The 19405-nt window shown below is 45.5% G+C and overlaps 1 protein-coding gene across 1 annotated transcript in view; it reads left to right on the forward strand.

The window, feature by feature from the left end:
* The window catches only part of LOC142295829 (phosphofurin acidic cluster sorting protein 1-like), a 330571-nt gene that overhangs the window by 53331 nt on the left and 257835 nt on the right, over positions 1-19405 (forward strand). Inside the window, exon 2 of the mRNA XM_075338917.1 lies at positions 10625-10867. Within this exon, the coding sequence (XP_075195032.1) occupies positions 10647-10867 (221 nt within the window). The 5' untranslated portion in view covers positions 10625-10646. The remainder of the gene's footprint in view (positions 1-10624; positions 10868-19405) is intronic.

A 19405-nucleotide genomic window follows, 5' to 3' on the forward strand; every position in this document is an offset into this window, starting at 1 on the left:
CATGTAACATATCTAGAAGAGCCTCGCTCATCAGGGACTACCAGGGGCAGTGTAGGCTGTCGTCATCGAATAAGGATAGTACCGGTGTTGGTTTCTTTGTATGTCGTGGGGTTGGGTGCCAGGCTGATTTGGAGGATGGTGTGGACATAAGGTCCTTTTGTCATGTTCCCCATAAGAATCACCGACAAAGGAAGGGGAAGACGTTTAATAAAAAATAACTTTTATTAATTAATTGATAAAATATAAAAGCATAGACAATGTCTTCAGGAAAAAAACAACCCCATTAAAGGGTCAAAAATATGTAAATCACAAAGTCATGTTTGGGAACACCATAATTTCACATAACAATAATAATAACCATGAAGATATACCAATATTCCTGCAGCTATAAATATATATATATAATATAACACAAAAGTGTTGTAAAAATACAAGACTCAGCTAAGTCAATTGTAAGTAGCGATCAGTATACCTACGAAATCTTACATAAATGTGAATGATGTCCCGCACCCTCTCCGACGCACGTTTCGCGCTGTATAACGCTTTATCCAGGAGTGAGGTACAATTAAAAACAGGTCCCGTTATATAGTGCTGATATCCAATCACAGGAGTCCATAAGCAGACTCCTCCACCATACGTTCTTATTAGGCACAGCTGTTAACAAACGTCATGTCCTCTCAGCGAGGATAATAAAGCCCGTAGTTCAGTACTCGTTGCCGGTTGGAGAAAGCATGCGCCGCATCCAATCATTGCGTGCTTCCCAGGAGTGTAGTCAAGGACTCGTTGCCATGTAAATGTCCACTTCCGATCACTCCATGTCTGAAGAATTCCATTGTTAGGAACTCATCAATGGGTGGAAGAATTTACCACTCCTCCATATATGCATGTTACTAGGGACGCGTTGTCAGATGAAAGACGCCGAGCTAGAAAAAAGTCCATTTGATCCCCAGAAAACATCAATCGCAAAAAACATAATAGCAGCAATATGTGTAGAGGGATAATTTTCTCAGGCATAATGCAAGTTGTGCTTGTAAAGGTGCATAGTGCATTAAAAACAACTATAAATGTAACACAGGCACATACCGCAATCCATAATATCAGTACAAATAAATGCCTCATTAAGCGAAAATAGATGTTCATAGTACAAAAATTAAAAAATAATAACAAAGGAAAAGTGTTAAATTAAAAAGATCATATTACCATATCAAAAAATATATATATATGTACAAATATCTCAACAGTTCTAACCATATGTGTATACCAAAAAAAATTTTTTTTGAAAAATTCTTTTCATGAAAATTGCTACCAGCCTGCATGTCTCATGCGGTTTTTGGTTTTTTTTTTGAGGATATTATTGTTCATAATTTTATGGTCATGTTATTTTTATGATGGGAATACCATAGTTTCTCATATATTTGGTATGTGTGTTTTATATTTATTTATATATTTGTCTATATGTTGTTAATTTCACTAGTGTCATATGTACATTTTCTTTCAATAAGTCATTTAGATATATTTATTCACTATATTTATATTTATATATTTTTCTGTCACTTCCACTACCATGTTAATTGATTATTATTCTATTGGTGTTCTATATGTACAGTGCCTACAAGTAGTATTCAACCCCCTGCAGATTATACAGTGCCTACAAGTAGTATTCAACCCCCTGCAGATTATACAGTGCCTACAAGTAGTATTCAACCCCCTGCAGATTATACAGTGCCTACAAGTAGTATTCAACCCCCTGCAGATTATACAGTGCCTACAAGTAGTATTCAACCCCCTGCAGATTATACAGTGCCTACAAGTAGTCTTCAACCCCCTGCAGATTTATAATATGTACAGTGCCTACAAGTAGTATTCAACCCCCTGCAGATTTAGCAGGTTTGATAAGATGCAAATAAGTTAGAGCCTGCAAACTTCAAACAAGAGCAGGATTTATTAACAGATGCATAAATCTTACAAACCAACAAGTTATGTTGCTCAGTTAAATTTTAATAAATTTTCAACATAAAAGTGTGGGTCAATTATTATTCAACCCCTAGGTTTAATATTTTGTGGAATAACCCTTGTTTGCAATTACAGCTAATAATCGTCTTTTATAAGACCTGATCAGGCCGGCACAGGTCTCTGGAGTTATCTTGCCCACTGCTCCATGCAGATCTTCTCCAAGTTATCTAGGTTCTTTGGGTGTCTCATGTGGACTTTAATCTTGAGCTCCTTCCACAAGTTTTCAATTGGGTTAAGGTCAGGAGACTGACTAGGCCACTGCAACACCTTGATTTTTTCCCTCTTGAACCAGGCCTTGGTTTTCTTGGCTGTGTGCTTTGGGTCGTTGTCTTGTTGGAAGATGAAATGACGACCCATCTTAAGATCCTTGATGGAGGAGCGGAGGTTCTTGGCCAAAATCTCCAGGTAGGCCGTGCTATCCATCTTCCCATGGATGCAGACCAGATGGCCAGGCCCCTTGGCTGAGAAACAGCCCCACAGCATGATGCTGCCACCACCATGCTTGACTGTAGGGATGGTATTCTTGGGGTCGTATGCAGTGCCATCCAGTCTCCAAACGTCACGTGTGTGGTTGGCACCAAAGATCTTGATCTTGGTCTCATCAGACCAGAGAACCTTGAACCAGTCTGTCTCAGAGTCCTCCAAGTGATCATGAGCAAACTGTAGACGAGCCTTGACATGACGCTTTGAAAGTAAAGGTACCTTACGGGCTCGTCTGGAACGGAGACCATTACGGTGGAGTACGTTACTTATGGTATTGACTGAAACCAATGTCCCCAGTGCCATGAGATCTTCCCGGAGCTCCTTCCTTGTTGTCCTTGGGTTAGCCTTTACTCTTCGGATAAGCCTGGCCTCGGCACGGGTGGAAACTTTCAAAGGCTGTCCAGGCCGTGGAAGGCTAACAGTAGTTCCATAAGCCTTCCACTTCCGGATGATGCTCCCAACAGTGGAGACAGGTAGGCCCAACTCCTTGGAAAGGGTTTTGTACCCCTTGCCAGCCTTGTGACCCTCCACAATCTTGTCTCTGATGGCCTTGGAATGCTCCTTTGTCTTTCCCATGTTGACCAAGTATGAGTGCTGTTCACAAGTTTGGGGAGGGTCTTAATTAGTCAGAAAACGCTGGAAAAAGAGATAATTAATCCAAACATGTGAAGCTCATTGTTCTTTGTGCCTGAAATACTTCTTAATACTTTAGGGGAACCAAACAGAATTCTGGTGGATTGAGGGGTTGAATAATCAATGACCCTCTGAATAAACTTTTCTCAATTTAAAAAAAAAAAAAAAAAAGAAATAACATTCTTTTTTGCTGCATTTCACACTTCCAGGCTGATCTACAGTCCAAATGTCACAATGCCAAGTTATTCCGAATGCGTAAACCTGCTAAATCTGCAGGGGGTTGAATACTACTTGGAGGCACTGTATGTGTTCACATACACTATGTCTCAATTCAGTTAATTTATTAATTAATTAATTTTTTAATTGATCACCTACCTTAAAAAATTGATCATTTGTTACTGATCACCTATTTTGTATTACGGTTTTCAGTCATACATACACTGTTGATAGTTTTGCTATCATTTTTACATTTCTTTTATTTTTAGGGTGAGTATTTTTATATGTGATTAAATGGTATACACTGTTATCACTTTATTTATTTTACACACCATTCTCTACACTTTCACCAGCTATCTATTGTGTCACATGTCCATGTGTATACATGTAACACGTTTGCACATATGTGTGCACATATATAATACGGTTGTATATTTATTTATATATACGTATATACACTTCCCTTTAAGGGTACTTTCACACTTGCGTTGTTTTCCTTCTGTTACAATCCGCCCTTTTGGAAAACAGTGGAATCCGTTAACGGATTCCGCTGTTTCCCATAGACTTGTATGGGTGACGGATTGTACCAAAAGGACCTGCGTTGCTTCCGCTGGGCGACGCTCCGTTGCTTCCGCCCAGCGGGAGGAACGCAGCATGTAACGTTGTTTTGAGCAGCGGAATCCTCTGGATTTCACTGCGCATGCTCTTTTTTTGTTTTTTTAAATCACAAACTTTATTTTGGCTCGCGGTGCCTGAACGTTCAGCTGAGCGCCCGGCCGTCGGCAAGGGACAGCGCTCAGCTGAGCGCCCGGCGGCTGGCTGCAGGGAGCGATCAGCTGATCACCCGGCGGCCGGCTACTGGGAGCGCTCAGCTGATCACCCGGCGGCCGGCTGCAGGGAGTGATCAGCTGATCACCCGGCGGCCGGCTACTGGGAGCGCTCAGCTGATCACCCGGCGGCCGGCTGCAGGGAGCGATTAGCTGATCACCTGGCGGCCGGCTGCAGGGAGCGATCAGCTGGTCATCCGGCGGCTGGCTATTGGGAGCGATCAGCTGATCACCCGGCGGCCGGCTACTGGGAGCGATCAGCTGATCACCCGGCGGCCGGCTGCAGGGAGCGATCAGCTGATCACCCGGCGGCTGGCTACTGGGAGCGATCAGCTGATCACCCGGCGGCCGTCTGCAGGGAGCGATCAGCTGATCACCCGGCGGCTGGCTACTGGGAGCGATCAGCTGATCACCCGGCGGCCGGCTGCAGGGAGCGATCAGCTGGTCACCCAGGCGGCCGGCTACTGGGAGCAATCAGCTGATCACCCGGCGGCCGGCTACTGGGAGCGATCAGCTGATCACCCGGCGGCCGGCTACTGGGAGCGATCAGCTGATCACCCGGCGGCCGGCTACTGGGAGCGATCAGCTAATCATAATACACCGAGAACATCTGTACCCATCCTCATAACACACCGAGAACATCTGTACCCATCCTCATAATACCCCGAGAGCATCTGTACCCATCCTCATAATACACCAAGAGCATCTGTACCCATCCTCATAATACACCGAGAACATCTGTACCCATCCTCATAATACCCCGAGAGCATCTGTACCCATCCTCATAATACACCGAGAACATCTGTACCCATCCTCATAACACACCGAGAACATCTGTACCCATCCTCATAATACCCCGAGAGCATCTGTACCCATCCTCATAATACACCAAGAGCATCTGTACCCATCCTCATAATACACCGAGAACATCTGTACCCATCCTCATAATAAACCGAGAACATCTGTACCCATCCTCATAATACACCGAGATCATCTGTACCCATCCTCATAATACACCAAGAGCATCTGTACCCATCCTCATAATACACCGAGAACATCTGTACCCATCCTCATAATACACCGAGAACATCTGTACCCATCCTCATATGACACCGAGAGCATCTGTACCTTCCTCATAAGACACCGAGAACATCTGTACCCATCCTCATAATACACCGAGAACATCTGTACTCATGCTCATAAGACACCGAGAACATCTGTACCCATCCTCATAATACACCGAGAACATCTGTACCCATCCTCATAATACACCGAGAACATCTCTACCTTCCTCATAATACCCCGAGAACATCTGTACCCATCCTCATAATACACCGAGAACATCTGTACCCATCCTCATATGACACCGAGAACACCTGTAACCATCCTCATAAGACACCGAGAACATCTGTACCCATCCTCATAATACACCGAGAACATCTGTACTCATGCTCATAAGACACCGAGAACATCTGTACCCATCCTCATAATACACCGAGAACATCTGTACCCATCCTCATAATACACCGAGAGCATCTGTAGCCATCCTCATAATACACCGAGAACATCTGTACCCATCCTCCTAATACACCGAGAGCATCTGTACCCATCCTCATAAGACACCGAGAACATCTGTACCCATCCTCCTAATACACCGAGAGCATCTGTACCCATCCTCATAATACACCAAGAGCATCTGTACCCATCCTCATAATACACCGAGATCATCTGTACCCATCCTCATAATACACCAAGAGCATGTGTATCCCCCTCCATAATACACCGAGAGCATCTGTACCCATCCTCATAAGACACCAAGAGCATGTGTATCCCCCTCCATAATACACCGAGAGCATGTGTACCCATCCTCATAATACACCGAGAGCATCTGTACCCATCCTCATAATACACCAAGAGCATGTGTACCCATCCTCATAAGACACCAAGAGCATGTGTATCCCCCTCCATAATACACCGAGAGCATGTGTACCCATCCTCATAATACACCGAGAGCATCTGTACCCATCCTCGTAAGACACCAAGAGCATGTGTATCCCCCTCCATAATACACCGAGAGCATGTGTACCCATCCTCATAATACACCGAGAGCATCTGTACCCATCCTCATAATACACCAAGAGCATCTGTACCCATCCTCATAATACACCGAGATCATCTGTACCCATCCTCATAATACACCAAGAGCATGTGTATCCCCCTCCATAATACACCGAGAGCATCTGTACCCATCCTCATAAGACACCAAGAGCATGTGTATCCCCCTCCATAATACACCGAGAGCATGTGTACCCATCCTCATAATACACCGAGAGCATCTGTACCCATCCTCATAATACACCAAGAGCATGTGTATCCCCCTCCATAATACACCGAGAGTATGTGTACTCCCCTATATAATACACAGAGAGCATGTGTACCTTCCTATATAATACACCGAGAGCATGTGTACCCCCCTATATAATACACCGAGAGCATGTGTACCCCCCTCCATAATACACCGAAAGTATGTGTACCCCCCTATATAATACACCGAAAGCATGTGTACCCCCCCCATAATACACCGAGAGCATGTGTACCCCCCTATATAATACACCTCATAAGACACCGAATCTTATCGCTACGGCAGCTTCACATGCACTCACCTGCCCTGCGACGTCGCCCTGGCCGGCGAACCGCCTTCTTATTAAGGGGGCGGGTCGTGCGGCGTCATTGTGACGTCACACGGCAGGCGGCCAATAGGAGCGGAGGGGCGGAAATGAGCGGGATGTAAACATCTCACCCACCTCCTTCCTTCCGCATAGGCGACGGGAGCCGCGGTGACGCAGGTAGGAGATGTTCCTCGCTCCTGCGACTTCACACACAGCGATGTGCGCTGCCGCAGGAGCGAGGAACAACATCGGACCGTCTCGTCAGCATAATTACGGAATTCGCCGACGCTGCACCGATGATACAATTACGACGCTTTTGTGCTCGTTAATCGTATCATCTAGGATTTACACACTACGATGTCGAGAGCGATGCAGGAAGTGTGTCACTTTCGACATGACCCCACCGACATCGCACCTGCAATGTCGTAGTGTGCAAAGTGAGGAGCAGACGCCCGCAGTACAGAGAGGAGGGGGTAAGACGGTGCCGGATGGTTTATCCTGAGGAAGGACTCATTGCTTAGGAGCCATCTGCAGGTCATATGAGGGCTGGGCACAGAGTCTGGGGGAAGCAGGGAGGCAGAGGATCTGGAGGTGGACATCTGCTGCCGTGTCCTTAAGCGGGCTTTGCACGCTACGACATCGCTATTGCGATCTCTTTGGGGTCACGGAATTTGTGACGCACATCCGGCCGCTGTAGCGATGCCGTTGCGTGTGACACCTATAAGCGATTTTGCATCGTCGCAAAAACGTGCAAAATCGCTCATCGGTGACATGGGGACCATTCTCAAATATTTTTACTGCAGCAGTAACGAAGTTGTTCCTCGTTCCTGCGGCAGCACACATCGCTCCGTGTGACACCGCAGGAGCGAGGAACCTCTCCTTACCTGCCACACGCCAGCAATGAGGAAGGAAGGAGGTGGGCGGGATGTTCGTCCCGCTCATCTCCGCCCCTCCGCTTCTATTGGGCAGCGGTTCAGTGACGCTGCTGTGACGCTGAACGAACCGCCCCCTTAGAAAGGAGGCGTTTCACCGGTCACAGCGACGTCGCAGGACAGGTAAGTAGTGTGACGGGTCCGGGCGATGTTGTGCGACACGGGTTGCACAACCAATGGGGGCGGGTACGCACGCTGGCGATATCTGTCACGATATCGCAGCGTGTAAAGCTGTCACAGAGGAGCCAGCACCAGCTCAGAAGGGGACACTACAGGTATTTCTGCTTCTCCCAATTCTGCTTTTTTTAAAACATTTTCCAGTTCCAGAGATATGAGCCTTTTAATTTAATGCTATTCTTATAGGTTTTTTTTAACAAAGGGGTGTGGCTCACAGGATGACGATGAAGATCTTCCTAAAGACATGTCCCCAGATAATCTGTGAGACACTCCCCCTTGCTAAAGACCATAGAAATTGGCGCTGAAGATGTGGAACCAAATGGCAGATTAATCATACTGGGGAGCAACAGGAAGAAAAGAGCAAGTACAAACCGCTCTCACCTAGAGACGTTTCCTTACAAGAAAAGCTGCACAAACATATTGATGGCCAAACTTCTACCTCTTAGATTATGAGTGAAAACTTCCAGGTGTGAACAGGGGGAAAAAGAAGTCAGGGAATCAAAGAAGAAGCGAGGAGCAAAGTGAACGTCCGGCACGTAAAGAGAATAGAAACAGACAATTCTGGGACGATAAAGAGGGAACAGTATGAGACGCAACACCACTGATCATACAATGTCCACCGGTATCGGAGGACCGGCGCACCAACAAATCCATTCCCACATTACTGCACTTCCACCAGCTATGACAGAAAGGTGTCAGGACCCCCACCGATCTTCAACGTAAAGAAGAATAAAGAGTCCTGCAGGTGATAATCCGGACCCTCAGAGCCCTGATCTCATTTTTACATCTCTCTGGGATCATGAAGGATCTGCACCAGCCTCAGATACAGAAAACCTGGGCTCAGTTCTCCAAAGTGTTTGTAACAATCTCCCACCAAGCTCCTCTATAACCTGTTTACAAGTGATGAGAAGAAGTGATGAGGACAACGGGCAGTCACTGGATACTGAGGATGGAGGAGATGGGTGGACACCAATTATAGATTACTGAGTCGTCACCGTATACTGAGGACGAAGGAGATGGGCAGTCAGTGAATACTGAGGACTGAGGCGATGGTCGGTCACCAATTACAGAAGATGGACGGTCACTGGATACTGAGGACAGAGGAGATGGGTGGAAACCAATTTATGAAGGATGAAAGAGACAGGCTGTCACCAATTATAGAGCAGATGGGCGGTCAAAAGATATTGAGGACGGAGGGGTTACTGAATACTGAGGACGGAGGAGACGGGCCGAATACTGAGGACGGAGGGGTTACTGAATACTGAAGACGGAGGAGACGGGCCAAATACTGAGGATGGAGGGGTTGCTGAATACTGAGGACAGAGGATACGGGCCGAATACTGAGGATGGAGGAGACGGGCGGTCACCGAATACTGAGGACAGAGGAGATGGGTGGAAACCAATTTATGAAGGATGAAAGAGACAGGCTGTCACCAATTATAGAGCAGATGGGCGGTCACCAGATATTGAGGACGGAGGGGTTACTGAATACTGAAGACGGAGGAAACGGGCCAAATACTGAGGATGGAGGGGTTGCTGAATACTGAGGACAGAGGATACGGGCCGAATACTGAGGATGGAGGAGACGGGCGGTCACCGAATACTGAGGACAGAGGAGATGGGTGGAAACCAATTTATGAAGGATGAAAGAGACAGGCTGTCACCAATTATAGAGCAGATGGGCGGTCAAAAGATATTGAGGACGGAGGGGTTACTGAATACTGAGGACGGAGGAGACAAGCTGAATACCGAGGATGGGGGGGTTGCTGAATACTGAGGACAGAGGAGACGAGCTGAATACTGAGGATGGAGGAGATGAGCGATCACCAAATACTGAGGACAGAGGAGATGGGCAGTCACCAGATATTGAGGACGGAGGGGTTACTGAATACTGAGTACGTAGGAGACGGGCCGAATACTGAGGATAGAGGAGACAAGCAATCACCAAATACTGAGGACAGAGGAGATGGGCAGTCACCAGATATTGAGGATGGAGGGGTTACTGAATACTGAGTACGTAGGAGACGGGCCGAATACTGAGGATGGAGGAGACGGGCGGTCACCGAATACTGAGGATGGAGGGGTTGCTGAATACTGAGGACAGAGGAGACGAGCTGAATACTGAGGATGGAGGAGACGAGCGATCACCAAATACTGAGGACAGAGGAGATGGGCAGTCACCAGATATTGAGGATGGAGGGGTTACTGAATACTGAGTACGTAGGAGACGGGCCGAATACTGAGGATGGAGGAGACGGGCGGTCACCGAATACTGAGGACAGAGGCGACGGGCGGTCACCAGAGACTGAGGGGATTTACGTTTCTCTTCAGTCACTCTGTATTGTGTTGATAACAGTAATAAACTATTAACTGTTTTATGTCTGAAGCTTCTTACACTGCAGCATTTATTCCGCACGTGACTTCTGCACAGCGCTGTAGGTTCTGCCTTGTTTTGGACTTGTGCATGTAATCACTTTTACTGTAAGAAATCTCGCTCTCATTTATGAGCTCGTTCTCCATCTTTGCATGGACCGGTACCTATGAGAACTGTGCAGCAATATAACTGGATCTCTAGCTTCATTGTCTGCCGTGTGTTACTCCATTTTGTGAATGAATGTTTTGACCCATTACAAGGATTTCTGGAAGTGTAATTCTCGTCTTGTTGTTTTTCTAGGTTGTCTATACCCTCAGATCAGATGATGGCGGACAAGGGTGGAGGCCTTCTCCTCAGCAGTGCTGTTGGCCTATCTGCCAATGGCGGGAATACGTCTGTGTGTCTGGGCCGAGGGTTAGACTCCGGACCCAGCTTCGGCGGAGCAGCAGCAGTGCGGCCGGAGGGACCTGGCCCAGTACCTGTGCCCATGAACTTGTTTGCTACGTGGGAAGTGGACAGATGTTCGCCCAGCTGTGTGCCCAGGTGCGTCTCCTGCATGACCTTGTGCACTTACATGTGTGTGATCGAGGCATGAAAATGTCGCTGCCCTATCTCAGTGTCAGGATCTCCAGAGGGGAAGTCCACAACGTCCCAACATGAAGCTCTGGCCCCATATCCACCAGGCGCCAGGATTGCAGAGATTTATTAGTAAGACAAAACAAGCACTGATCTCGGGGAGACGAGCCAGAGAAAACACTGCCGGCAGCCAGAAAAGACGCTCAACACAGTGAAATCCTAGGTGCATTGCTCACTGGGAAGTATGCAATCAAGGTCCATGGAGCCTCTGTTAGGAATCTCAAAACAGAAAATAGCCAGATATGCCTCCGGAGCCAAGCCAAGGAGTGGCTCTTTTAGGAGACCACCATAACCACCATATTAAGTGGCCCTTTTAGTCAATATCCAACTCTGACGAGTTTAAAGATATGTCAAGGGAAATACCAAGGCCAGGTATCCATCCACAGACAGCTGTTTCGGGGTATTGCCCCTCATCAGTGTGGAGTAGAATTCTGGCTAGGTGGGAGCAATGCCTAGTAGACCAACAAGAAAAAGACTCCTAACAAAGACTCCAAGGACCTTTTTTGATTTGCATACTTCCCAGGGGGCAATGCACCTAGAATTTCACTGTGTTGAGAGCCTTTGTTGGCTGCCGGCAGTGTTTTACCTGGCTGGTCTCCCCGAGATCAGTGATTGTTTTGTCTTGCTGCATCAGCAATAAACAGAGCAGTGGCTTTGGGTCCTAAGATGGCGGCTGAAAACAAAAATAGGGAAATGGGTGTCGGCTAGACTAAAATAGCGTCAAAAGAGGAACTATGTAGTGACTGGGATAAAATGGCCGCTAAAAGAGGAAGTAGGTGTTGGCCAAAAATGGCACGTGGACACAGTGCTCCACAGACAGTACACAAGTCCAACCTATGGGATAGCTTATAGGGTGGAGGGCGTTGATTCTAATAATGGGCCTGGAGAAGCCATTTTCACAGACAGGTAAAATACACATAGTGTAGTTACTAGATTCAGAATTACATGTCTTCAATCCATATCAATGCTTTCACTTTCGTTGACATTCCATATCACATCCTGTACCTTCAATCAATTCTCATCTAATCTCCCCTCTTGGGAGAATTCTCCATTTTCTTTATCAACATGCGTCTCACCTTCTGTCACTTACAGATTCCTTCATCTTCAACTTGCTGGTCTAATTTGACCTCATTCACAGATTTTCAAATAGAAAACGAACACTTGTCTTTTTTCAATTTCAACATTTCTCCGGTGTTCTACACCAGAAACTGCATACATTATACATACAAACGTCTAGATTGTATCTCAGAGCACAACAAATAACAGGTTCCTCTACCGCTTCCAGGAAGAACCAGAGCACATGCCAAACCAGTGTCACGTGGGTGATAAGACATTACACTCACCCTCACTATACGCCAGCTGTTGTTGATACCTCGAGTACTAGCAAAATCTGTTCACACTACATACACCTCATGAGGACGGTCCATCCAAAGCTCAATAACGTTGATTAAGGTCAAGATTTAGGATTCTCCTTAATGCAATGCCGTCTATTTCCTACCTAGGATTGTGAAGAACAGAGCACTTTACATTCCACTGAGTTACAGCCAGGGCTCATTACTATCAGCTCGGTACTCAGCAAAAACGTACCAGGTTACCGTCAGGCCTCCTACCATAACGCTGTACCTGGACCTCGAAAACCCCCCTTTCAAATCTTCTCACCGGGGAAGACCAGGATTCCAGATCTTATCGATTATTGATGACATGTCACACACAGGTGTATATTACAGTCTGTTTACTGCCACACGAACAGTTATACTCTACAAACTACAAGTTCCTCTTTTTCACACAGCTGCTAGAGGCTCACTTCCTCATTTCCACCAGCAGGTCTGCTATATTCTTTTCCGTCTTCCAGACAGTCAGAATAATGAACCAACACATTGATTGACATAAGAATGAAGACACTAGATGTCACATGCAGGTGTCTGAACTCGCCTGCATTACACACTTACACATATAATCATATAACCTGGATCATACCAGAAGTCACCGTATATCACAACTTCCTCATTTTCCTCTAACCCTAGCTCAAGAAAACCGAGGTAAAACTGTGGAGAGAAAAAGCGCAATAGGGTCTTACCCGGTATATATCCAGGGAAAATAAAAGGAATGACAGTCACAACTCCTATGAAAGTTTATGTTGTTGGGATGAAATCTGCTGCAGCCCCCGTGGTTGATATCAGAGAACAATAGAGGAGTTTATGCCATGCTGTTCATCAGGAAGGAAGACAGAGAGATGATTAATGTTCCTTTATTGTAGCTTGTGTCTACGCGTTTCAGGAGCTCTGTTGCCTTCATCAGGACATACAGCACAAAAACAACATATCTGGATAGAGATATGTTGTTTTTGTGCTGTATGTCCCGATGAAGGGAGCAGAGATCCTGAAACGCGTATACACAAGCTACAATAAAGGAACATTGATCATCTCTCTGTCCTCCTTCCTAATGAACAGTGCGGCATAAACCCCTTCTCTATTGTTCTCTGAACTCAATAAAACCGAAACTTGGAACTTCTGCTTTTTCCACAGGACAGACAAAAACAAAACACATTACATTTAACATAATGCAGACGGATTAAGATAAAAATGACCTCAGTGGGTTCACTTAGGATGTTTATCTCATTCGAGATTGCGTTCATTAGGTCTAGATTGGGACAGCCCAACCCCTTCTTTCGAAATTGCAAGTACACGCATGAGGTCTGCGAGATGAGATAGGAGAAATTTTCTCACCTCTGGAGCTGCGCATTCTCCCCTCTCGTGTAGTTGCCTTTTCGAATCAAGGTGTCAGCATGTCCGTCTGTCATCCAGAAGTTCCGTCCTAAGGTATGTTCTGGCGCCATTTGTTAAGGGAGCCATGCATTTACAGTGATGCAATCTAACTATGCATCTACCTTAACCCCGTCTGCATCCAAATCATGAGTCATTTGTTAGTAGCATGCACACTATTCTTCCATACAGACCAGACAAATGTACACTGATCTGCATAGAAAATATGACTGGTTTCCATACATTTAAAGAAATCAGTTGGCTAGGAGCCAATAATACGTAACACGTCTCCTATTGGGTAAACTATGAAAAGAGCTTATTCTGCGATATATGTACAGTGCCTACAAGTAGTATTCAACCCCCCGCAGATTTAGCAGGCTTGATAAGATGCAAATAAGTTAGAGTCTGCAAACTTCAAACAAGAGCAGGATTCATTAACAGATGCAAAAATCTTACAAACCAACAAGTTATGTTGCTCAGTTAAATTTTAATAAATTTTCAACATAAAAGTGTGGGTCAATTATTATTCAACCCCTAGGTTTAATATTTTGTGGAATAACCCTTGTTTGCAATTACAGCTAATAATCGTCTTTTATAAGACCTGATCAGGCCGGCACAGGTCTCTGGAGTTATCTTGGCCCACTCCTCCATGCAGATCTTCTCCAAGTTATCTAGGTTCTTTGGGTGTCTCATGTGGACTTTAATCTTGAGCTCCTTCCACAAGTTTTCAATTGGGTTAAGGTCAGGAGACTGACTAGGCCACTGCAACACCTTGATTTTTTCCCTCTTGAACCAGGCCTTGGTTTTCTTGGCTGTGTGCTTTGGGTCGTTGTCTTGTTGGAACATGAAATGACGACCCATCTTAAGATCCTTGATGGAGGAGCGGAGGTTCTTGGCCAAAATCTCCAGGTAGGCCGTGCTATCCATCTTCCCATGGATGCGGACCAGATGGCCAGGCCCCTTGGCTGAGAAACAGCCCCACAGCATGATGCTGCCACCACCATGCTTGACTGTAGGGATGGTATTCTTGGGGTCATATGCAGTGCCATCCAGTCTCCAAACGTCACGTGTGTGGTTGGCACCAAAGATCTCGATCTTGGTCTCATCAGACCAGAGAACCTTGAACCAGTCTGTCTCAGAGTCCTCCAAGTGATCATGAGCAAACTGTAGACGAGCCTTGACATGACGCTTTGAAAGTAAAGGTACCTTACAGGCTCGTCTGGAACGGAGACCATTGCGGTGGAGTACGTTACTTATGGTATTGACTGAAACCAATGTCCCCACTGCCATGAGATCTTCCCGGAGCTCCTTCCTTGTTGTCCTTGGCTTAGCCTTGACTCTTCGGACAAGCCTGGCCTCGGCACGGGTGGAAACTTTCAAAGGCTGTCCAGGCCGTGGAAGGCTAGTAGTAGTTCCATAAGCCTTCCACTTCCGGATGATGCTCCCAACAGTGGAGACAGGTAGGCCCAACTCCTTGGAAAGGGTTTTGTACCCCTTGCCAGCCTTACATAGTTACATAGTTACTTAGGTTGAAAAAAGACCTAGGTCCATCTAGTTCAACCTTCCTCCACCAGTTCTACATTTAGTCACTAAGTCATTTATAACCAACAATGTTGTGTGTACTGAGGAAATCATCCAGCACTTTTTTAAAAGCTGATATAGTATCTGCCATTACTACCTCTTGTGGTAGGGCATTCCACAGTCTGACAGCTCTAACTGTAAAGAACCCTTTCCTATTTAGCTGTCGGAATCGCTTTTCTTCCACTCGCAGTGAGTGCCCTCTGGTCCTTAGTACTGTCTTTGGAAGAAATAAGTCATGTGCCAGTCCTTTATATTGACCACACATGTATTTATGAAGCGTGAGAGTAGAAAGAGACCGCACTCAATCCGCTGTGAAGGATTTCTTTATTCAAGAATGGACGACAGCTGTTTCGCCCAAATTGGGCTTCCACAGGTCCACTCGGTGGACCTGTGGAAGCCCAATTTGGGCGAAACAGCTGTCGTCCATTCTTGAGGAGCCAACTCACAGTGTGTCTCCAGCCCTCCACTCTGCACGTGTTTGAATAAAGAAATCCTTCACAGCGGATTGAGTGCGGTCTCTTTCTACTCTCACGCTTCATCAATGGACTTTGCCTTATGACCAGCACCCCGCTCTTGGATTGTCGGACCCTCCAGGCTCTCCACCCGAGCACAGGCACAGGCGGTACCGCAAGCGATATTGCAGGTAATCTGCGGTGGTGCAGGACTTTGCTTTTCTCCTGCTTTACCACACATGTATTTATACATATAAATGAGATCTCCTCTGAGACGTCTTTTTTCTAAGCTAAACATATCTAACTTTTTCAACCTGTCATCATACGGGCGGCCTCCATTCCTCATCATACGGGCGGCCTCCATTCCTCGTCATACGGGCGGCCTCCATTCCTTGTAATATTCTAGTTGCCCGCCTTTGAACTGACTCTAACTTCTGAATGTCCTTTTTAAAATGTGGAGCCCAAAACTGAATCCCATATTCCAGATGTGGCCTTACAAGTGATTTATAGAGGGGTAACAATACGTTGGGATCATGGGATCTAATCTCTCTTTTTATACACCCTAATATCTTGTTTGCTTTAGCAGCTGCTGCCTGACATTGATGCTGCTGCTCAGCTTATTTGTAATGAGAATACCCAAGTCCTTCTCCTGTTCTGTAGTCCCGAGTTTACTTCCATTTAATGTATACGCAGCTATAGGATGACTCCGTCCTAGGTGCATTACTTTACATTTATCAACATTAAATCTCATTTGCCAAGTATCTGCCCATTCTGACATCTTATCCAGATCTTTTTGTAATATTGTACTATCCAGGTCAGTTTTTAATATCCTACATAGTTTGGTGTCATCGGCAAAGACTGACACTGTACTATCAATCCCATCCACAAGGTCATTAATAAAGAGAGTAAAAAGAATCGGTCCAAGTACAGATCCCTGCGGCACCCAACTGCTCCTAGCACAGATCCCTGCGGCACCCCACTGCTGACTATAGCCCATTTAGAGAATGTACCCTTTATGACTACTCTTTGTTTCCTATCTTTTAGCCAATTCCTTACCCAGTTGCATATTGTGTCCCCTAGTCCTTGCTTCTGGAGCTTTAGTATAAGGCTATTATGTGGTACAGTATCAAATGCCTTTGCAAAGTCCAAATAAATCACATCAGCTGCATTACCAATATCCAGGTTTGAACTTACCCCCTCATAGAACCCCAACAGGTTGGTCAGACACGACTTATCTTTCATGAATCCATGCTGTTTGTCAGTTATCATATTATTTTCTGCAATATATTTTTGCATGTCATCCCTTAAAATGCCCTCAAAAACTTTGCATACTACTGATGTCAGGCTTACTGGACGGTAGTTGCCTGGATCTACCCTCTTACCTTTCTTAAATATCGGTACCACATCAGCAATCCTCCAATCCCGAGGCACCAACCCTGTTACAAGTGAGTCTAAAAAGATGAGATACAGCGGTCTGTCGATTACGGAGCTCAATTCCCTCAATATTCGTGGATGAATGCCATCTGGCCCTGGGGATTTGTCAATGTTTAATTTACTCAGACGTAGGCGTACTTCATCTTGTGTTAAATTAATTATATCGGGTGGTGGACTTTGATTTTTCACTTGTTGAATGATCCCTGGTACAGTCAGTTCCTTGGTGAATACAGATGAGAAATGCCTATTTAATATCTCAGTCTTTTGTTTGTCCTCTATAACTAACTTGTTATTATATTTTAAGGGGCCGATACTATCCTTTGTTTTCCTTTTGGCATTAATGTATTTATAAAAGATTTTGGGATTTATTTTAATGTCATTGGCGATTTTTGCTTCAGTAGCTAATTTTGCTTGTTTGATTTCTTTTTTACATTTCCTATTGATATCTTTATACTTCTGAAATGCTATTTCTGTATTCTCAGCCTTTAAGATTTTAAATGCCCTTTGTTTTTGTTTTATTATACTTTGTACAGTCTTATTTATCCATAGTGGTTTCTTTTTATTCCTGGACATTTTATTACCAGAGGGTATACGTTTTTTACAGGACTCTAGTAGTATATCCTTAAACTTTCCCCATTTATGTTCGGTATCCCCAGTTACCATGACTTTGTCCCAATCTACACATTTAAGCTCTTCCCTTAATTTGTTGAAATCAGCTTTCCTAAAATTCCAGGTTTTAGCATTCCCCCTTTGAAATGTTCTATTGAATATTATGTTGAAGCTTACCATATTATGATCGCTGGTGCCCAAGTGCTCCCGGACCTGTGAAGTGCTCCCGGACCTGTAGATCTGAAATTGTATCCGGTCTATTTGACAAGACCAGATCTAGCAAATTATCTCCCCTGGTCGGTTCATCTACCATCTGAGAGAGGAAATGGTCTTGAATGGTAGATAAGAACTTACAGCTTTTAGCAGAACCAGAAGATTCTATGTCCCACTGAATGTCTGGATAGTTGAAATCCCCCATAATAAGAACCCGATTATTATTATTAGCTGCCTTTTCAATTTGTTCCAGCATTTCACCCTCTATTTGGTCAGGTATGTTAGGAGGCTTATAGCAAACTCCAATTAGCATTTTTCCATTATTCCCCTCCCCATGTACATTTACCCATACTGACTCTACATTGTTGCTGTTCCCCTCAATGTCATCATACAACACAGGTTTTAGGTTAGATTTGATAAATATACACACCCCACCACCTTTTTGGCCTTTCCTGTCCCTCCTAAATGTACTATAACCGTGTATGTTTGTCACCCAGTCATGGCTTTCATCCAGCCAGGTTTCCGTAATGCCCACCACATCATAATCCATGGTTGACATAAGAGTCTCCAATTCATTCATTTTGTTTGCAAGACTTCTTGCATTTGCCAGTAGACATTTAATACTATTAACACCTTTATTACTCCTAGCCTCCCTACATTCCTTGCATGTCCTATCCCCCCCTAATCCTTCATTGACCCCTACCGTCTCCCTGTCTCTATCTGCTCTATCTATCCCCTTATTTGCTCCACTTCCCTCCCTCCCCCCGATCCTAGTTTAAAAGCTCCTCCATCCGTCTGACCATTTTCTCCCCCAGCACAGCTGCACCATCCCCATTGAGGTGCAGCCCATCCCCACCGTAGAGCCTGTAGCCGACTGAGAAGTCGGCCCAGTTCTCCATGAACCCGAACCCTTCCTTCCTGCACCAATTTCTAAGCCACATATTTATCTCCCTAAGCTCCCGCTGTCTTTCTAGTGACGCTCGTGGCACCGGTAGTATTTCTGAAAACACCACCTTGGAGGTCCTGGACTTCAGCTTCTCTCCTAGTTCCCTGTAATCATTTTTAAGGACCTTCCACCTGCCTCTAACTTTGTCATTAGTACCAATGTGCACCATGACCGCTGGGTTTTCCCCAGCCCCACCCAGCAATCTGTCTATCCGATCCACAATATGCCGAACCCGAGCACCCGGCAGACAACACACTGTTCGGCATTCACGGTCTCGGCGACAGATGACCCTGTCTGTCCGCCTAATTATAGAGTCCCCTACCACCAACATCTGTCTGGGCTTTGCTGCACTCCTATTTCCCTCCTTCCTACAGCAGTTGTTTTCCTGGTTGCTAGGAGCAACATCCTGCTGTAGTGACCCTAGTCCAGGCCCTTCATTCCTAATATC

This window comes from Anomaloglossus baeobatrachus, chromosome 3, assembly GCF_048569485.1.
Source record: "Anomaloglossus baeobatrachus isolate aAnoBae1 chromosome 3, aAnoBae1.hap1, whole genome shotgun sequence".
NCBI lineage: Eukaryota > Metazoa > Chordata > Amphibia > Anura > Aromobatidae > Anomaloglossus > Anomaloglossus baeobatrachus.